Genomic DNA, 22,430 nt, shown 5'->3' with positions numbered 1-22,430 from the left:
GCTTATCCTAGCTCTGACTTCTCAGCATCAATGATAAGACCTGAAGAAAACTATATAAACTGAGATTCTCTTGCTTAATATAACACAATCTAGGAAAACCACTGCGACAAAAGATTTTTCTATGGAGGAGCTGCTCGTTTAACTAGGACCATTTTACTTTAGGGCAAGCATTTTAAATCTGCTTACCTCGTAAACATATGACTAAAAAAACTTAGCATTTCAGGAGAAATGCCTGTTACTTACCAATGCTAAAGCTGACTCTAGGCAATCAAAATACACAGACCTTTAAATATCCATATAAATCTAGATCAACATATGGGTGCTTTCATGGATGGATTAATTTCCCATTTTTATTAGTTAAGTAACTTTACTATGGACTAGGTTCTTAGCTGCACTGTACTACTACTGACCTTAGGATCAGTATAATTCAATCCAATAAATTTCACTAAGTATTTTGTATGAATCTTGGCATTATCTACATGAGGAAAATCTGAAGCATAGGAATGATTATTCCTTTGCATTTCAGGCTTTAAATGTTAATGCCAAAACACAAAATAATCCTAATTTACTTTCATTTGTTAATTTATTTTCTTTTTATTTATTTATTTATTTTTGTTAATTTATTTTCTTCACGTGGCTTACAGTGGCCGTCCTGGCTTGATTCTTACCTGTTCCTTTTACACAAAGACCTCTGCCAGAGACAAGTGGAAACACAGTGAAATTCAAGTTTTATTCCCATGATTCCTGCTTTAGGAAGAATTTCATACTTCATATTCCAGATGTGATTTCAAACTAAAATGTTGCGATTTTATACAATTACAAAACAAACCATGAATTTGATGAGGAAAGGAAAAGTTGGTAACACAGGTACCACAGCTTTACATGTAACTTAATTTATCCCAACAATGGCACATAAAGAAAATTCTTGCAAAACTACACTTATTTTTAAAGTGCATTGGCTGAATTTTAAATCTTATATGGCTATCTCCTAATAGACCTAAACAGCTTATACTATAGCAGAAATGACAAGCCTCTGTTGTAAAAATCAAACCATATCATTGCAATATTAGTAAACAAGAGAAAAAAAATTCAGAAAAAGGTTTATTTATTGTAAATGCTAGTGCCTACAGTAAGAGTCAAACTAGAAGAGGAAAGCCACTTCTGAGTCCATTTAAGGACTGCTGCCTATCTAATTTCATTCTCAAACTCATGTTTTTCTTGATGTAACTTTCATTATTCATAGGAATCAATCATAATCATGGTTGGTTTTTTACTTTTAAGTGGAACAGAGAGGAAAGGAGGTAGGGAGAGTTTTTTCTGAGGCAACTAGATGAGCTGGAAGAAAGTGGGAAATATGAAGATAGTTTGGGATGACTTTTAAGGAGGGAAGGAAATGCTTGTGGTCAGTTACATGAGAGAAAGGTGAGAAGGAAAAGGGTGGAAAACGGGCAACTCCTAGATGATTACGTTCAACAGGAGAACAGATCCTCATATATAGGGAAGATGCTGGGTCAATTCAGGCATTTCCTACATGAACCACTAGGGGGATATCATATGTACTCAACAATGTATAGAATCAGTGCTTTCGATAATTAATTCACTGTACGTCAAGGCTGTATATTGTCACCCTGCTTATTTAACTTATATGCAGAGTACATCATGAGAAACGCTGGGCTGGAAGAAACACAAGCTGGAATCAAGATTGCCGGGAGAAATATCAATAACCTCAGATATGCAGATGACACCACCCTTACGGCAGAAAGTGAAGAGGAGCTAAAAAGCCTCTTGATGAGAGTGAAAGAAGAGAGCGAAAAAGTTGGCCTAAAGCTCAACATTCAGAAAACGAAGATCATGGCATCCGGTCCCATCACTTCATGGGAAATTGATGGGGAAACAGTGGAAACAGTGTCAGACTTTATTTTTTGGGGCTCCCAAATCACTGCAGATGGTGACTGCAGCCATGAAATTAAAAGACGCTTACTCCTTGGAAGAAAAGTTATGACCAACCTAGATAGCATACTGAAAAACAGAGACATTACTTTGCCGACTAAAGTCCGTCTACTCAAGGCTATGGTTTTTCCTGTGGTCATGTATGGATGTGAGAATTGGACTGTGAAGAAGGCTGAGTGCCGAAGAATTGATGCGTTTGAACTGTGGTGTTGGAGAAGACTCTTGAGAGTCCCTTGGACTGCAAGGAGATCCAACCAGTCCATTCTGAAGATCAACCCTGGGATTTCTTTGGAAGGAATGATGCTAAAGCTGAAGCTCCAGTACTTTGGCCACCTCATGAGAAGAGTTGACTCACTGGAAAAAACTCTGATGCTGGGAGGGATAGGGGGCAGGAGGAGAAGGGGATGACCGAGGATGAGATGGCTGGATGGCATCACAGACTCGATGGACGTGAGTCTGAGTGAACTCCGGGAGATGGTGATGGACAGGGAGGCCTGGCGTGCTGCGATTCATGGGGTCGCAAAGAGTCGGACACGACTGAGTGACTGAACTGAACTGTGCAAGAGTCACTGACGAGGGTCTACTACATGCTGGGTGTTAGAGACACGTAGATGACTGACGGTATGAGACAACCAATGCAAAAGGAATCATAGATCCTCAGGGAGAGGCTTGATTCATGTTCTGAACAATCCGGCATGGGTAGAGCCACGGTGAAGTCCCGTGGAAAGTGAGATATATGAGTTTGGCACTCTAGTAGACAAGTCTCGTGGGGATATTCTAAGAGAAGTATATTTGCAGCTGTGAGCAAGGAGGGGATCACTCCAATTAAGTGTGTAGAACAGTGCTTTTCAAAGTTTCAAAGTCAGGGGTTCTTGGAAGGCTTATTAAGACAGAGTCCTGGCTTCCTCTTCTCCTTCCCACTCCCCATTCATGCATTCGGTTGTGTCTGACTGTTTGTGACCCCAGAAGCTGCAGCCCGCCAGGCTCCTCTGTCTGTGAGGTTTTTCAGGCAAGAATACTGGAGTGGGTTGCCATTTCCTTCTCCAAGGGATCTTCCGAGCCCAAGGATCGAGCCCGCATCTCCTGTGTTGGCAGGCAGACTCCTTACCACTGTGCCACCTGGGAAGGCCCGCCTTCCCAATAGAAATTCTTATTAAGGACTGGGGTGAGGCCCAAGAAGTTAAAAAACAATAAGTATAGTTGATTTACAGTATTGTGTTAGGGTGAAGTGTGCAGCACAGTGGTTCAGATACATCCATATCTATCTATATCTATATATATGTACACGCATATATCTATAGAAACATACGAAGGTTTCTCGGTATGAACATATTTTCATTTGTTCTCATTTGTTTCATTTGACTCATTAGTAAGTGAATTTAAAAAAATATATATGTCAGAATATAGTTAATGGGCTAGGACATGATGAGATAGGGCTAAAGAAAGAACAATGCTTTCAGGATATGTAGAGATGGGAGACCCTCTAAGAAGACTGAGCAGGAGCAGCCTAAGAGGAAGGAGGAAACTCCAGACAGAACAATGGAGGGGTTCAAGATGGAGGGGTTATTATTAACCCAAAGAAACAAACAAAACAAAACAAAAAACCCAATAAAAAACTAAATAAATAAATAAATAAATAAAGTTAAAAAAAAAACAAACCCCAAAAACCAAGATGATAGCCAAAGGCATCTACTAGATTTGAGAACAAGGGACAGAGATTTAGCGTATCATGTGGTCCAACCAACCATGACTGATAGATGGGGCAACTAAAACCCAAATAGAAAGAGCGAGTTCCCCCAAATCCCATGGTTGACTCAGCATGGGTCAACATGCTCCTAGCAAAGGTTCTTTCTATGACACCATACTGTCTCCCACTGAAACTTGTTCAGCAATAGTAAAACAGTCTGGTTATGATTGGGAAGAAGTGATGTAATGGGGAATGTAGAATGATATGGCCTTGGGATGGGGAAAGACAAAGGTGATGCAACATATGTATAAATCACTTCAATGAACAAACTATTTGCACCGTGGATTTCCATAATGAAGGATGCAAAGGTTCCTGGAATAGGCCAAGATTCTATTTTTTTATTCAGATACAATGCAGACTAGATCCTGGAAAATTCATTCTATTTCAATAGGGATTTGGAATCCAAGTCCCAGATTTTGAATTCAAACAATATAATGATTTTCAACTTTAATAGCAGAATACCCCATGACTGAAATTCACTGTTTGTGATGTGGTTCATACCTGGAACTATTCTGCAAAAATGTAGCAAGTATCAAAAAACATCAGCCATCTTTTCTTATGGACAATGGGTCTAGATTTGGACAAGAATGGTTAGAAACCTAGATAATACCAGACCACCTGAAATTAGACCACTGATATTCTACTTTCCTAGGGCTGCCAAGATTAGGAACGAGCTTCAGTGGGGAGCAAGTACCTGAGGAAGGTCCAAGTTGAAAAGGATAAGGCAATTGTTTCTAACTTATCTGAAAGGAGGTTTTCGAGACTGCTGCAAAATCACCCACAGCATGCTTGGGAGACCCTGGCAACCTCTTCATTGCAGACCCTCTGTGTGGAGGTCTTCATTCTGACTAGACCCACTTCTGCTTACGCTAAACACAGGCTGAAGGAACCAGCACCTGGCGGGGGGCAGCAGAAGCCAGGCTTCAGTTCAAGAAGTATGGATGCTCACAAAACAGCATCGACTGCTTTTGGAAAACATTAAGTGAAGTTTCTCACTAAAGTAGGCCTCTTCTCTCCAATTCCCCCTCACTCTCACCCTTTTTGTAAATACCAGTACATCTAATTCTTTGGCATGTGACATAATTCTGAGGAAAACTTTCTCTGAGAGATTTCAGAACTATCACTACTGGTCTCAATAGAGACTGGTGGTGGTATTTGAGGTTCAGATCACATAAGAAGTATGGATGTATTCTCTGAGTAGACAAAATGTAGATAGGAATTCCCTGGTTCAGTGGTTAGAACTCAGCACTTTCATTGTCAAGTGCCCAGGTTCAATCTCTGCTCGGGGAACTAAGATTCCTCAAGCCATGTGGTGTAGCCAAAAAAAAAAAAAGTAGTAGATATATATAAAACTTGCCTCCTTTTCTACTTTATATTAATGCTGAAATTCCAGGTCCATAAAAATTTTATGTCATGTATCTTTCCACGTCAACAGGCACCTCTTATGGTTATTGCTCTTGGGGGAAAGGGGACACTCAGTGACATTTTGTGCCATCATTCCAGTGCAATCATAGTGACATGTTAAAATTCCTACACTCCATCAGCTACAGTGAGGACATCCAGAGAGGACATGTGAACTTTTCATTTAAAAGTTCCATTCACTGACTGTTAAAAAGTTCCTGAGTTGGGCCAAAAAAAAAAAAAAAATGGGCCAAGGAGTTGACCCTGTTTGAGAAAATGACATGAGAAGTGCTGGTAGCTCTCCAAGTCAATGCAGAAACGCTCATCTGTCTGAAGAAAGGGAGCGCACGGAGTGGGGAGCTCCAGCCCTGCTTTATCTGAAGAAAGGGAGCGCACAGAGCGGGGAGCTCCAGACCTGCTTTGACTGCACTCCACTTAGTCTTCTACTTCCGCTGGTTCTTCCAGGTTCCTTCCCTGGAGACTTTCTTATACACACCATGAGCTGACCTTGCCATTTGAAGGCTCTAGTTGATGGAACTCACAAGGCATGAAAGTTCAGGAAGGCCAGGCTTCCGAGACCCTGCCCTGCAACACCACTATGGCCAGGCTTTGGGCTGAGTTCTCTGGGGTGTCTTACCTGGGACACTGTGATGCCGCACTTCTTGGCTAGCTCCTCTTTGGCTTCCTCACTGGGGTAAGGGTTGCTGAGATGGGAATAGAAATATTCATTCAGGATTTCCGTCGCTTGCTTGTTGAAATTTCGTCTCTTCCGCCTTCGTAAAGAGCAAGGAAACCACAATGACAATGGACAAAAAAAGAGGTTCACAACAAACGCATATAAAGAGGGAGAGGAGAGGATCTACATTTGGGAGGAGACATGTTTTTGAGTGAATGAGAGGAGATGTGTTCTAAGGAGCCAGATGCTGCAAGCATTTCTTAAGGTGTCTGTGTATACCTCATCGTGCTCACTATGGGGACATAGCAGAACAGTCACACGTATTTATACAGAGTGGGGAGCAGCACGAAGTTTCAAAATCCGCCGACTTGGTTTTGAGCCCTAGATAAACTGAGCACCAGCTGGGTGATTTGGAATGCCTCTCCAAACCTTAGCTTCTTCAAATGACAGTCAAAAGAGTCAAACCAACCTCATGGGGTGAGAGGAAGGGAGAAATGAGGTCATATCAATATAAAGACAGGACTCAGCACAGTGCCTAGTACAGGACAAATGCTAGGACTTCCTGGGGATTCTTCCTACCAGGCCCCAGGCCTCGGATCTGATCCTTCAGAGCCATCGATACAAATTATTCATTTTTCACAACTAGTGAGGTAGCTACGGTTATTCCCATTTACCCATGAAGAGCTGAGTTTAAAAGTTGCTCAGCTAGTATGTTACAGAGCTAAAATATTAATTCAAGTCTGCCCGAGTACAAAACCCAGCCTCTTTTTATATACAAATTGCCTCCTGGCAATTACACAGAGACTCTGCAGCCATAAGTTAAAAATAAGTTATCATTTTCTCTCTATTCTATCCTCATGTAAGTGCATGCGACATGTTTAAAAGGTTGGGGAAGAGGGGCAGGAACGGATGGAAATTAACCCCCTGACTGCTTGACCTTCCTTAAAAGGAGAGAAACAGTACTTCTTAAGCAGGAACAGCTGCTAAATGGTGAAACACAAGCCCAGAGAAATCTTTTTTAACATACAGGTTGCTAAAAGGAAGAAAACCACTCTTTGAATAAAAGCTTTTTTATGCCTTAAAAAAAAAAAAGTGCTAATTGAACTAATTGAAAGTGAGAATCACTTTATGGCCTCTTCCCAGCTAAGGCCTGGGGATAGCTGGGGTTTGCTTAGGGATGCTGGACTCCTTGCAGATGTCTGCCGGCCCTCCTCGAGGGGGCAAGGCCTCTATCTTTAAATTAGCTCCATTAGCACTTTTGCCTTTTTGCTTTTATCAAAACCGTTTCCTTATGGGGAAAAAAAAAAATTCCAGAACATCCCTGGTTATGCCAGGATATCAAGTTTTCCAATTTAAGCCAACGGAAAGCACTGATCGCCTTGCTAGACAGAAAATTCAGCTAATATTGTATTTTCAGGGTCCCACTTGGATTAATTAACACAATAAAGTGCCTGATTTTACCGGATGAACACCATCTGTCCATAGGTATTAACCACATCTGTCCAGATTATGCCAAGCCCAAGTCACTCTCCCAAATCATGCTGAGTTTCTGGGTCACCCAACATCAGAAATTGGGCAGATTAGATTAAAAGGCCCAACTAAAAAGGAGATATGTATTAAAAGCTCTTGCATGATGGGAATTTGAGGAAGGTAGCCAAGTGAACCCAGTCTCCAGGCTAGTCTTTAGATAACCTCTGGCTTCCTCTTGGCCTCAAGAAAACAGTTGTTTTAGGCCTGGGGAAGTGGCCCCTGAAGGCTCCTCTAATTGGGACTTGTTTGCATTAGCATTACAGTGTATTTCTTGGGACTCTTCCAATTGAACTCACAGGAAGCCTCTCTGGAATGAGTTGGGGTGCTGGGATTGTACAGACAGCTGTTCCTGACTCCTCCTGGGGACGTGCAATCTTCCTTTAGGTGGTTGCATCTACTCTGATGATCGCACTGATCATCTCTTGCAGAGCCTGTCTCGATCCAGGGCCCTTGAAACCCCAGAATTAGGAGTTTACAGAATTTTAAGAAACCCAGGGAAAATAATATACTTCTGACAATAAGGTTATTTGAACTAAGATGCCTGGTTTCTTTGCTCTGGCTGGAGGGGTTTTCAGCTTGGTGAGTTAACACTTGTTATTTCAAGCCAACCAAAAGCTTTGATGGGTATTCAGGTAAGTGTAAGAAATGTGGAAGTCGATGAAATTTTAGGAATGGAAGCTTTGGAATCACAGTGATTCAAGAACGAGGAGTGGAGGCACCACAGACCATCAAACGTGTTATCTCTGCCCAAATGCCTCTCCTAAGAGCCGATACTCCATTTACCACTGCGCCCATTTGCCACTGCATATCCCAGATACTTCCAATGAACTGTTTCTATGACAAGTATCACATTTCACTCAAACCAACTTCATTTTCATTCTTTCCCACATTATATAATAATATCACCATACATACAAAGTTCATTATATTTGCTAATTTGCTCTTCCATTCAATTGTTCGTTCATTCTTTAACTATTTGAGTACCTAACACACAGCAGAACCTGGGAATGATTCTCAATTCCCCTCGCTCTCTTCCCTTCACTGGATGATGGGCCCCAGAGCAAGTCTTACCAGTTCTATTTTTCAAGTCTATCCCTTTTGTTCCATCCTCAGTGTCATTGATTTTTTTGAAATGGGTTTAGAGGAACTATGGTCTATTGTATAATGGTCTTACTAAAGTTGTCCAACAGCACTTTCTACAATGAGGAAAATAAATGTTCTCTGTTCTCCTATTGGAGTAGCCAGCAGCTGCTACTGAGTGGCTGAAATAAGATGTGTAAAACTGGAGAGCTAAATTTTTCAATTTTGTTTGAAGTCGCTCAGTCGTGTCCGACTCTTTGCGACCCCATGGACTGTAGCCTATGAGGCTCCTCCGTCCATGGGATTTTCCAGGCAAGAGTGCTGGAGTGGATTGCCATTTCCTTCTCCAGGGGATCTTCCCGACCCAGGAATCAAACACAGGTCTCCCGCATTGCAGGCAGACGCTTTAACTTCTGAGCCACCAGGAAAGCCCCATTATATTGTAATTAATATAGATTAAAAATCAAGAAGCCACAGACTATACAGTACAACTGTAGGCTGAAATCGTGCCCAAATAGCTCTCCTTGGAGGAGAGCCTGGGCTCTCAGCCATGGGGTGCCCTAAATGTCTTCAGCACCTCCTTCTTTAATCTTATTCCATCATATAGCAGTGTTTATCTGAACATATTGCTCTCCACATATTTGAGTAAAATTGAGAAGGTATTTTATATTTATTCTGTATTTCCCCAGTTTGAGAAGCATAAGACTCAGCTAATCCTTAAGAAAATCACCACAGGAATTCCTCTAAACCATGGATCTGATCATAATAATAATAATAATGATAGCAATAATAATATACTATAGTGATCCTTATTATATTATAGCTGAATTATGGTGTGAACACTATGCTCCGGACACTAGATTGTAAATATGTTATCTTATTTATTCCTGTGTATAGAATTATTCCCATTTTGGAGACACAAAAACTGAGCCTTAGGAAGGATAAGCCATTTATCCCGGATCACAGATGTAGTCAGGGTTATAGCAAGAATCTGAACCCAAGCAGTGTCATTTGAGAACTTTCACCTTTCCTTCCGTAAACAGCTCAGAGTTTCTGCTGCTTCACAGGACAATCCGCAGTCTTTGCTGGCACAGTTGAGGTCTTTCAGTGGATCAAGCCCATCCCCAGTGTCTCGTTTCCCCTCATCCTACACATGCTCTTCCTAATTTCATCTGGATTCATCATATGCTCCCCTATTCCCCACAGACACACACGGCGTTCATGCTCCCGTGCCTTTCCAAACCACTCTGTGTATTTCTCTCCCACAGCATTTGCCACAAGTTTACATGTGTCTTCCCAACTAAACAGCAAATCCTCAAGGGGAGGAGCCGTGTTTCACACGTATTTGAAACCCTGGTGCCCAACACATAGTAAGCATCCCAGTCAGTAATGCCTGTCGAAGTCGAATTATGTTGTTTACTTTGCTTCTGTGATGCCTTCTATTTGGTAAACGTCTATTTGGTAGTCCTCTGAGACTCAGCACTGTCTGCCTCTCCCCAGTTCTCCAGTCTCTGCCCCTTTGGGTGAATTTGGCATTTGTACTTTCTGTGATCATGTGCAGTTTTACGCTCAGTTATAAGAGCACCTGCCCAGGGGATTATTCTTGAAGGTGGGACCCACATTTACACGTCTTCTTTTCATCTTTGTTATTCCAGAGGCTAATACAGCATTTGGAAGAGTAAAAACTCAGTTATAGAAGTAAACACATCTAAATATAGTGGCAGTGCAGCCAGATCATATTGGATGTCCTTTCCTTTCTTGCAACCCTCTTTTTAAATAATTTTCTATAACCTTAACTGGAACGGTGGAGTGCAGAGGTATATTTCCAACCATGTGCTTGCTGCTTTCTCCAGCAAGATACTATTTTTTACAAAACAAAGTTAAAATTATTGTATTGCTTGAAAACCATTAAGAAGGTTTACAAGTTCCATCTCAAAGACTTATCACAGCAGTATGCTTGATATAAAACATACAATAATAAAAGTGGACTGAATGAAGGAGTAGAATTTTTAAGTTAAACTTTTCTGGCACAGTTAAATCAACATAAGGGAGAAAAGAAGGATATGACTCAAGTGGACACAACCTGGCCAAATGCTCAGCTGGGGAGTATGGAAGGCAGACTCCTAAGAAGATCTGTAAGATTCCACTCTGGAGTACTCCCCCTGCCTTGAATGTGTATGTTGGGGGGACAGTGAAAATGATAGGATATGATTCCTATGATCAAGTTATTAATCAGCTGACTTTGTGTTAATGAAATGGGAGATTAGGTTAAAGCCTTAAAACGGTGACATTATCCAGGAAGAAAGGAAGCAGCCAAGCTGTAAGCCCTGTCAATGGGAAGGGTGGGTTCTACGAGCTGGGGACATCAGTCCTATTATCACAAGGAACTGAATCCTGCGCCATGGGAATGAGCCTCAGCTGTGAGCACGGCCTCAGCTGAGCCCCGGCTTACAGCTTTGTGAGACGAGGGCAGAGGATCCAGGTTAACCTGCTATTCCTGAACAACAGAAACTATGAGACAACTCTGTGTTGGTCTAAGCTGCTAAATTTGTGGTAATCTGTTCTTCAAGAGCAGAAAATACAAGGAATGTAACACAGCAAAGCTGTAACATTCAATTCTGCAAACCCATTATATTAGGAAGACTAATCCTGTTACTGAATCAAGTCTCCCTTGTATTTCATTTGTCTTCCATGAAATCGTTTCTTAATGAAGTCCTGCCCATCAGATGCATGGATTAGAGCAGCAAGTAAATATCAACAGTGAGTGTGTCTTTCTTACTAAAGTGGGTTTAACTAGCTTTCCCAATAATAGATAGCATTAGAAGCAATGATATTAATTACTTTGATCATGAGGTCCAGGCAAACATTCATTTTTCGAGATGGGAAAACCATTTGCTCATCCTTGTGTTGGCATCTGGGGTCATATTCTCTCAGTGATACTAAATACACCCTCAAAGTTAATGTTAATAATAATGACAACTGGTTAATTGTTTTAGTTTTGAACCTTGGCTCAGAGGCAATGATTCAAAGGTTGCAACCAAAGCAGGAAAAAGATCCTCTCTTATGATGACTGTCCTTGTGGTGCCAACTAGAACAATCTAGACAAAAGCTGATGGAAGGGAAAGGAACTGTGTACAAAGCTTGCCTGGTTTCATGCCTTTTGGAGTCTGACCTTCAACTGGGCACAGCTGAGTTACTGAAAGAGGAAGTCCTATGAGAAAATGATTCTGCTCCTCCTTTCTCTCTGATTTCTTCTTTCTTGAAAAGAACCCAGTCTGGACCCAACTTTTAAATTTTTTTCCAATATCTGCCAACACAAATGCCAACACCAGCATTTTAACGAGGGGAGTTACCATGGGGGGATGTAAACAATACATGCACAGTGATGGCGGCCACAACACAGGGGAAAGAAAGACCCAGACACAGGCCACCAGTCACTTGCACTTCATACCATGGGGAGCAGCCTGCTGTAAAGAAGCCAGGCTGGCTGCAGGACAGGGCAAGGGAGATACCTGGGGCAGGGGTGTCCTGCTTCAGCAGGCCTGGGCCTTCCTTCTCTCAGCACTGTGCTCAGCTGGGAAAAGCTCTCTTCATCTGGACTTTCTCTTGACTTTATGTATTTCTATTAGGCCAGAGATACAGTTTGCTGGCTGACATTCCTATTTCATATTCCACATGACCCAAAACACAGTGAATGAAAGAGAGTTTTGGAGGTGCCAGGGAGCTTTAAAGAGGTCTGTGAACTGTAAAGACCACAGTTGTGAAGACAGACACAAGTGTAGGTAATGGAGCTGAATAGTCTATAATTTCTAGGGTGGAAAAAAAAATGAAAAAGCAGAGAATCTGTGTGTCTGATAGACAAAGAACTCAACTACAGATCGTTAAATGGTGTATGACCATGACATAGCTAGTGCTCTTATAATAAAAATCATATATCGGGATTACATTCAGGAATTGAAACAATGAATGATGAAATCTGCATTTATAGAAAATGACTAATTTAAGGTGAGCTGCGGATCACAAAGGATGTCCATACACTGAAAACTCATGCATTAGATCAATTATCAACACCACTTTCTAGAGTAGATGAAAGATAATGACTAGCACTATCTTACATGCTGGATAGCAGAAGCCAAAGAAATCAAAAGGATTTGCACAAATTCACCAGTGTAGAGAGTAGTGGGCCTAAGACTATCTGCTCTATGGTTTTAGTTTTTGTCCTAAAGGACTTTTCTATCCATGGTTTCAACTGGATTCTTTGAACTCACAACTCAGGTCACACCTTAGTGTCAGAAAACTTTAAATCTTGATTGAAAATCTGGCCCATATGAGACCAGTCCCTTGCCCCTCCATGCCCAAGGGACCATGTCTTCTTCATTTTTGTGCCCCTAAAATTCAGCCCAGAGTATGATACATGGTAATCTAGTTATAAACATTTGTTGAAGCTAACTAGGTGCCCTCTCCGCCAACATAAAGTGTGGCAGAGATTCCCAGCTCTCAACTGGAACCATCTTTCCTGAAGAAAAGATGTGATTGCAATACCTGGTTAACCTTCTACGGGCTTATAGTTTCAACCTATTCCTGTGAAAGAGGCCACTAATGGTATGAAAACAAAAAGTCCTGCTTCTTCTGTCCCTGTAGCTAAACCATCCTAATTTCTCATGCAGAGTGAGTAGCAGTGGTCATAAAAATGATCCCATCCCCACACTTTCCTGGAGTTGTATAAAACCCATGGCTATCGACGCTTGCAGCCTTCCTTTCCCTGACCTTTCTCAGGCTACTACTTGGCTCAGCCTTGAACACAGTGACAATGGAGCCTCTGGAGAGGGCCCGCTTGGATTCTAACCCTGAATCAGTGGTTCCCCCCAAAGGACAGGCCTCTCCTGGGGACTCACCGCGCATCCAGGAACCGGGAACGCAGGATCATGACAGCCTCACACGTGCTCTGCTTGAGCTGCATCTGGATGGAGCTGAACTTGCGGTGGATGATACTGACCATCCGTTCGATCTCCTTTGGGGAAATAGGCCTGGTCCGGCTTTGCTCTCGCAGGAGGTTCATCACATGGGTGGTGAACTCATTACATGCCTGGAACGGAGGAAGACAGACACGTGATGTGGTAAGGGTCCTTGCTGTGAGGCTGTGCAGGTCTTTCTAGAGATGTGTACAGGTAAAGAAAACTGGGCTAGCTTGTGGCATTTTGTCAAAAAAAAAAGAAAAGAGATGACCAGAAACCCCTTTCAGCCCATTTGATTATAATTTTCATCACTATGTGGATTTTTTTTAAGGGGAGAAGAAATTTACAATAGGGAATCTGTATAGAAACAAATTCAAAACATGACTTAGAGGATTTAGGAAATACCTCTGCAGAGAGAAAACTCTCAGGTTATAGACCAATATACTATCAGCTCTGGAAGTGAAACTGGAGATCATTTTTCCCACCTCCTTATTTTACAGTTGGGAAAACTGCCCAAGAGATGAAGGCCCACATCAAAAAGCAGCCTGAACACTCCCTAAACCCAGGCCAGGGGGTCTGTTCTTTCCCAGACTCTGAACTTGCTCCTTGGAACACCACTGCCCTTTCTTTTAGTTACTATTACTTACTATTGGAGTCTAGTTTTCTTAAGGGACATTCAGTAAAACATCTACTCACACTTAACTCACAGCAATGTTGGAAAACTGTGGAAAATTTGTTAGCAAGAAAGGCAAGCTGATGCTCTGAAGGTTGACGAACTAAGGACTCAAAGTGTCCAACTTAATACTGCAGAATCATGTTCATTAATGCTCAAGCTGCACTGCTATTGTTTTTTACAACACAAAGCTCTTCACAGCTGTCAGTTATGTAGTAACAGTAATACATTCACTGTTAATTTCTCGAAATCCTTTGAGGTTTGCTGGCCAAAGATACATCAGCAGACACACCCAATGGGCTGTATCTACACTGGGGGCTGGGAAGCCTGGTTTTTGACCCTGTCTCCATGAATATCTGGGCAATTGCTTTCACTACTCAGCGCCTTGTTTTATTCATCCAAGAGTGGATTTAATCATTCCTACCTCTTTAGCAAGGCCAGCAATCCTCACGCTCCTTGTACAGTGAGCTGTGGATGGAGTAAATCACTCATGTGAGCAGGGCAGCAGCTAAGAGCACAGACCGCCTGCATTCACACCCTGCCCAGGAACTCACTTCACTGTGGGGCTTTGGTTAGTCATGCAAGACCCCTGTGCCTTCTCTTTCCTATCTGCAAAATGAGGACAGTACCTCAAAGAATGTGGTAAGGACAAGATGAGTTACTGTGTGTCTGGCCATATAGTGTGTCCTTATTATCTTTTTAAAGTATAGGTAACTCAGTAACCCAGCATATGATCACAATGGGGCAACCCTCTCCAGGCTTCAGTTTCCCTCGTGGTACAAATAAAGGAGGTCACAAATAGCTTCTTTCTATTCTGCAGGTATATATATGCTGAAGATGAAATCCACAGAAGATCAGGTCCATAGAGCATTTTGCCCTTACTATGAAAAATTGCTACATAAACACAAGATCTTATTATAAGCTTCATCTGTCCCCAACTTAAACAGCCCCTTCACCCCGAAGCTGTACAACAAAGGGAGGAAAATAAAGCCTGGCAGCGAGTTGGCTGGAAGTCTATAAGGCCTTGGAGAGGGATGATGGGGAGGTATGCTGCAAGCAACCCCTGCTGGGCTGCAGGCCCTACCCGCCCCCCCACCCCACCCCAGACGTGGTGGGGGTTCAAAGTGAGGAGGGGCTGGACGTGAAGGAAGTATTGTCAGGCGCACACCCTCTCTGCTGGGAAGCCACAGTACTCGGCTAATAATGTGCTTCATTACGGTGAATAAAAATACTCACAATATCTGGTGTTTACTCAGGGCATTGGATGCTGGGCCCCTTTCTGCTCTGCCCTAAACAGACAGTGGAGTCTTTTCACCCACTGCTGAGGTGGAGCAGGGCAGCTGCTCAACAGCTGCTTGGGAACACACAACAGACAACACACAGGAACTCCAAGTCCATTTAGATGGGCAGAACACAATGATCCAGACTCTTTCAGGACCTGAACTACTCAGGCCTCCTCCTCAGTTCCCCAAGTTCAGCACCTTCGGAAGCTGCACTACTCCGGTGAGGCCAGGTTCTCCCGATGGAATGGGGAGTAGGAGTGATTTATTAATTAAATGGAACCCTCGCAGGCAGAAGGTTTCTGTGACGAGGAGACTGCTGAAGACTGTCCTAAAGACAGTCACTTTCTGGAGCTACCCCTCCAGCTGCCTCTGGAGACATCCCGGGTTCCAGGGCAAGGGCACTTTGAGGAGCAGCCGACCCATGAGAAGCTCTTCACAAATCTTGCTTAGTATAAGCAATTTAATCCTAGAATTGAAGCTTCCTTCCTGCACTCTCTTCAGCTCATATTCATCTCTAAGTCTTTCAAACTGGATTTGGCTGCCAATTTCAGCAAGGAATATGACTGGGATCTTAAGACTTCCTTGGCTGTGAAAGGACTACTTAACCCACCCCAGTTCAGCCTTGGAGACTAAGCCTTGTCAATGTCCTGGCAGCATTACTTACAAAAACTGAAGAACTCTGCAAAGCTACAAGAGTATCTTTTTTTGTTGTTTTTTTGAACAGCACTTGGAAGAAAATTCAGTTTTCTGATAGCCTGGTTTTATCTATCAAAATATGCCAGCTTTATTTTTTAAGCTAGTTCTTACATACCTCAGCTACCAAGACTGGCTGAAAAGGTGTTTACCGACCCTTTTTAATGAAGAAAACAATTTCTTTCCTTTCTTTCTAATACAAGTCACTAGAAGCCTTCTTTATCTCATAACCTCAGGGTGAAACAATGGCTGATTCAGGTCTTTTTGGTGGGGGTTGGGGGAGAGCACATGACGAGTGGGAAGGGTGAGGAGGGTTACTGTAGTTAATTACTGGAGAGCTAATTGATGCTCTGGTTATCTATCATCACCAAACTAAAAACAAAACAAATCAAAACAACAGAATCGACTCTAAATAGTCAATCCAGCAACCATCTAGGTATTATTAAGAGACTGACATTTTTACTAAGGTTTCCTATTTTTTAAAAAGGTCCTGTGAGGAATGCTTACAGAAAAAATGAAGAAGATCTATCTTTCAGACTTACTAGCTAGAAGGTTAATGGCATAATTTCCTCACAATCTGCCATTTACTCTAATTAACAATACAACTAATATTAATAAATTATTAGGCACACAGTGTGTTAAACAGTATTCAGTTCCTACCCAGAAAATGTCCAAAGAAATAAGGAAATAATTTCTTAGTACTTCTTAAGAATAATAAATACAGACTACTACTACCTTGACCTAACTTGATCCCGCATGAGACTGAACTAGACCTGCCTGTGAATGTCCGAGGGTCTCCTGCGGAGGCGTGGGTCAACAGCGGCCTGCCGCAGGGATGGGACACTGGCGGCGGCAGCAGCTGTGGGAGACGCATGTTGGCATAAATCCTCCTGGAGGTCGCCATTAACCCCACCATCGAGCCTGCAGACTTCAGGACTGGGTCACTCCGGACCAAACAAGTAACAGAGAGGGAGTACAGCCCCACCCATCAGCAAAATGGATGCAGTTTAAGTTCCCAATTTCCAGCACTGCTGTTATTCAGAATATGTAGGTGTCTATGAGAAGTTTCTTAAGGAAAGTATTTTTATCACTAGTCTCTCTTAGAGAGCTTCAGTCTATTCCATGAAAGTACCAGAGAGGACAAGCCAGTTATTTCGCTGTCTACAGACACCCACACTTGCTCCATATTAAGTGGAGCTGAGTGTTGCTCCAGTAACAGCCTTGGGCTATGGGTCCACATCTAGATTCCAGGGTAATCTCTCCCTCCTTGGATGTGTGACCCAGATATACCATCTGACCTCTCTGACCTCCATTTCCTCACCTGTATCAGAACGGAGAGGACGGCATCCATGAAAGTGCTGGAACAAGTACAGTTAGGTTGACAAAAGTGCTTTAGGCATTTTGGAAGAAGATGGAAGAGCAACAAGGGGGGGTTAGATCAAGAAGACAGTCTGTTCTTCTTTGTTGCTGGCAACCTGAGCTACAAAGAAAGCTAGTTTTTAACACCATCCAGCCTAATACCCATCTCAGTTGTAGGTTTGGGAGGAAGCCACACTCTGTGCCCCTGGAGTTTCCTGGTGGCTCAGACGGTAAAACATCTAGTTGCAATGCAGAAGACCCGGGTTCGATCCCTGGGTTGAGAAGATCCCTTGGAGAAGGGAATGGCAACCCACTCCAGTGTTCTTGCCTGGAGAATTCCACGGACACAGGAGCCTGGTGGGCTACAGTCCATGGGATCGCAGAGAGTCCGACAGGACTGAGCAACTAACACAGCCTGGAAACCAGGTCTAGATAGGTGGTTATGCCAGAGACCAAGCTTAGTGGTGAAGGTACAATGGGAAAAGCACGGCGGGGGGGAACCAAGTGGCTAGCTAGGGACCTTTACAGGAAATGTCCCCGTGAGTCTTCCCAAACTATCCCCTTGGTTGGGGCAGGCTGTGAACTCTAACGTGATGGCCCAGGCGGGGAACGTGTCATGGATCCACCAGCTTACCTGAGCTGAGCCTCTCCTGGGGTCTGATAAAATCTCTGCAAGAGTCTACATCATGATAAGAATGTCTATTCTTCCCTGAGAGGGTCGAGGGTGATGATCCACAGGTTCTTACCACAAAATGACTTTTGTTTTGCTCCCCTTCACATCTCCCTACACCTGTCCTGTGGCTGAAATTCACCACACTTGGCTTCCAGCTTCATAGTAACCTTCTTCCCTCATAAAAGTAGAAACTCTGTAGAAATCCATTTCAAAGGTAGATAGGAGTGCAATAATGAAACTTTCTCCACTTTAAATTTTAAAATGCCCATTTCTATTTTAAAATTTATATATTCTATTAAGTTTGCATTTGCCTTTTACTTAGACTGTCCTAAGTGGATGGTACAGGGTCTTCTACTTTTTGATTTTTTTTCCTCCTTCTTCTTCTATGATTCTTAAAAAAGAAAGCAAGCCAGAAATCTAACAATTCTATGGAAGTACATTAACTTAGAATTTCAGGAAAATGTCACATCCAACAATATGACAACCAACTAATGTCAGCTAAATAATGGGAGGAAATCCTGATGTTAAAGGACTCCTAGTAAAATAGTGTTGCTCATACTGACCAGAGGAAACAATATTGACATTTAAATTCATGTGTGTGTGTGTTGGGGGGGGGGGGCTCTAGTAGAGAGGGGTGCTATTAGAATACCATACAACATCTATATACTGTTTTGTGACTTAAAGCCTTTCTAAACTTGTCCTTCATATGATCCTTTTATGGCTCTCTGAGAGCTTAGGCTCCAAATCCACAGCTCTTTGCTGAATACTACCAGCTACTGAGGCACAGAATGTGGACCACTGGGTCCCACAGACCATCAGCAGCATGTCAGGGCTGGGAGTCAACTCTGTCCACTCCCAGGGGTCCCCTGAGACCCTCTACTTTTTTTATAGAGGGAGATGCGTATCATATTACATACTATATATGAAAGTCAGAGTATGATGGACTTCCATTTGAACTAATCTGGGTAGAGTGAAGGAATTTAAGGCCAGGTTTTAGTATCCGTTCCCATAGGCTTCCATGAGCACTGGGCCGTGAGGCATCTTCCTAATTAATGAGCCAGAGGACCCTCCTCACCCCTCCCCCGCCACCACCAAACACACACACACACACACACACACACACACACACACACTTCCCCAGCTCACCTGGAGGCTCTGCAACACCGAGAGCCCCAGAGCTGCATGCCAAGGGACAGTGCTCTGGAGCGCCAGGGACTGTTTCTGTACATAGACTCAGTTTCCTAAAATCATCAGTTGAATCTATTTTTTAAACTATTTTTTAAGTGATCTTGTCTCCAGTTTGCCTGAGCTTTCAACATTGGAGACCCTGGACTTGATGGGCTCAAGCTCAACAAGTGGCTCTGGGGAAAGGCCAGAAACACTGGATCCCGGATGGCAATCTCCAGGAAAGGCTAAGTGCCTCGGATCCCTCCTAGCTCAGAGTTCTTGATTTCTCCGCCCTGCCCTAAAGGACTGAGGGGCCCAGACCCCACATGGCTGTGAATACCTGCTCGTATTTCTCCAGCTCCGTGTGGTAGATTTGTCTGATCTGTGAGAGTTTGGCTCTGTAATCGGAATGCTCCACTGAGTTGTCGGAACCGGCGCCTCCAGAAGCCGCCGCCGCCGCTGCCGCCGCCGCGGAGCCCCCGCCCTTCTCGGGCCCCGCCACCCCCTCGGCCAGCAGCATGTTGTCCAGCCGCATCAGCTGCGGGTCTGTCGGCTCCTCCTCCTGGGCTCCCCGGATACTCAAAACTGCAGGGAGATACAAAAGAGGGGGGAGGTGTTGACAGTAACCCAACGGAGTAACATTTAAAAACAACAGGAAACTCCCAATGTATGATTTGGCTGAAGAAGTCTCAAATCACTTAACAAAACGGCACCTGAGCAATGGGCGTGAAGAGGGCTGGAAAAAGAGAGGGATGGGAGGACTAGAAAATGCAAGGAGAGTCTGATTTGTTCCTGAGATTAATTATACTCCTCTTATATGAGGTGCCTAGAATAGTCCAACTGATGGAGACAGGAAGTAGACCTGTGGGTACCACAGGCTGGGAGAAGGGGGGGATAAGGAACTAGTAACGCATCCGGTCCCATCACTCCATGGGAAATAGATGGGGAAACAGTGGAAACAGTGTCAGACTAGTTTTGGAGGCTCCAAAATCACTGCAGATGGTGACTGCAGCCATGAAATTAACAGACGCTTACTCCTTGGAAGGAAAGTTATGACCAACCTAGATAGCATACTGAAAAGCAGAGACATTACTTTGCTGACTAAGGTCTGTCTAGTCAAGGCTATGGTTTTTCCTGTGGTCATGTATGGATGTGAGAGTTGGACTGTGAAGAAGGCTGACTGCCAAAGAATTGATGCATTTGAACTGTGGTGTTGGAGAAGACTCTTGAGAGTCCCTTGGACTGCAAGGAGATCCAACCAGTCCATTCTGAAGGAGATCAACCCTGGGATTTCTTTGGAAGGAATAATGCTAAAGCAGAAACTCTAGCACTTTGGCCACTTCATGCGAAGTTGACTCATTGGAAAAGACTTTGATGCTGGGAGGGATTGGGGGCAGGAGGAGAAGGGGACGACAGAGGATGAGCTGGCTCGATGGCATCACTGACTCGATGGACATGAACCTGAGTGAACTCCGGGAGTTGCTGATGGACAGGGAGGCCTGGCGTGCTGCAATTCCTGGGGTCGCAAAGGGTCGGACACGACTGAGCGACTGAACTGAACAAAACTGAATGAACCAGTAGGGAGTTACATTTTGGGAAGCTGAAACAGTTCTCGAAATGGATGGTGGTAATGGCTGCCCAGCAATGTGAATGTACATAATGCCACTGAACTGTACACTCAAAAACAGTTATAATGCTGAGTTTTGTTATGTCTATTTTACCACAATGAAAGAAATTTCAAATCTACAAACAAATTATAACAGAATATAATTTTCACTTTCATCCCCAAACTGCTAAATTTTAACTCAAGGAATAGCGTTTCCTTTCTCATTTCTAGTTTTACATTTTCTGTGAGTTTGTTATTACAAAGTTTTTACACTCAATGACTTTATGATATTGGATCAGCCTAAATTTTCATTTCCAAAATAACCCAAGTCAGGCAAATTCAGTTAATTTGACTAAAGTGTGAAGACCTCTCCCCTGGAGTAGGGATTTCTATTTTCCAAAATTGAGATCAATTTATTCCGGGTGGTAAGAGCTCCGTCCTGGTACATCAAGGGTGAGGTGCTTTAAACAAGCTGCCTCAGGGATTCAGAGAAGCTGGGGTTCTGATAGGATGAAGGAGGCTTGGCTCCACGAAAGGCTCCTTTTTATTAACCCCCCACGACCATTTGCAGGGGATGAAGGGGTGATTTGGACTGAAAGAGATCAAGTGATTTAGTAAACCAGTGGAAGAGCTAGGCAGTCTCGTTTTACTACCGCCATACAACCTGCCATAAAGTAAATCACTCATCTAAACCCAGTTTAGTCGTCAGCAGCCAAGTCTTTGTTGAGAGTGAACACGAAAAGAGTATCCAATTGAGAAAAAACAAAACTGAGGGCAGAGTAGGGAAGGAGGGATGTAACTAAAGGCAGAGAAGAAGCAGACTCTGCTCGTTCGAATCCTGGGGGTGGAGATGCCAGAGTCCAGGGGCCTGGGTGGGACTATGAGCGACAGCACAGCACGGAGTCCAGAGCCGTTTCTGGCTAGGGTGCATCTGGTGAGCCCCACGGGGGACAGTGACAGATGCAGCCGTCTCTCGAATCTCAGCAAGGCAGCCCCACGGGGCTGTGACAGCAAAGGTGGATCTGAGCTCAATCCGAGGGGACATGGAGGCGTTCGGGGCATTCCATCACCTATAATACCAGCATAACTGCTGGCTGTGCCCACATGCTCCTGGCTTCTAACAGGCCTGACGAGAAGCAACCTTGAAAGTTGTTTCAAAGGAAAGCCCGAGTCCTGTGCTAAAGGAAAATGGCAGCATCGCTTCTGTGAAACACGAGGCAGTCAAGTGGACAGTCAAGCAGGTGGACCGGGGCGGCAGTTTAAAGGCCGGGGGGAGACACATGTACCCCTTGAGGGAGTGAGGAAAGAAAGGAGGAGGCAACAGGAGGGCGTGGGGAAGGGAGTGAGCTGCCAGGAAAGAAGGATACAGGCACAGCCCACACTTCAGGACCCAGGCTCTCCTCTTGCAACTGAATTTTTAATGTTCTGCTGCACTAAAATAAAATTGCTTTACTGGTGACAGCACAGGTTAGAGGATTGTGGAGTTTAATTTTGTGGACATTTTCCCAAGGAAATCCTTCTTTTGTAGACTCAGAAGACTTACATGGGAAATCGTCCCCCTGATCTCAGAATAAGAAAGATTTAATCATGTTATTCAGTTCCTTGAACTTATTTACTCAAATCTTCAAAGTCCTCAG

At 43.5% G+C, this 22,430-nt stretch overlaps 1 protein-coding gene across 11 annotated transcripts in view; it reads right to left on the bottom strand.

Moving 5' to 3' along the window:
* Nucleotides 1-22,430, bottom strand: part of PBX1 (PBX homeobox 1) — a 337,025-nt gene that overhangs the window by 82,477 nt on the left and 232,118 nt on the right. For all 11 annotated transcript variants that reach the window (XM_069547591.1, XM_069547550.1, XM_069547581.1 and 8 more), the window contains 3 exons: nucleotides 19,528-19,772; nucleotides 13,280-13,470; nucleotides 5,736-5,871 (listed from right to left, as the gene is read on the bottom strand). In XM_069547591.1, the coding sequence (XP_069403692.1) occupies nucleotides 5,736-5,871; nucleotides 13,280-13,470; nucleotides 19,528-19,772 (572 nt within the window). The remainder of the gene's footprint in view (nucleotides 1-5,735; nucleotides 5,872-13,279; nucleotides 13,471-19,527; nucleotides 19,773-22,430) is intronic.

The sequence above is a fragment of the Ovis canadensis genome, chromosome 1, assembly GCF_042477335.2.
Source record: "Ovis canadensis isolate MfBH-ARS-UI-01 breed Bighorn chromosome 1, ARS-UI_OviCan_v2, whole genome shotgun sequence".
In the NCBI taxonomy this organism is placed as follows: domain Eukaryota; kingdom Metazoa; phylum Chordata; class Mammalia; order Artiodactyla; family Bovidae; genus Ovis; species Ovis canadensis.
The sequence above is the reverse complement of the archived record's forward strand: the minus strand, read 5'-3'. Positions and strand labels throughout refer to the sequence as shown.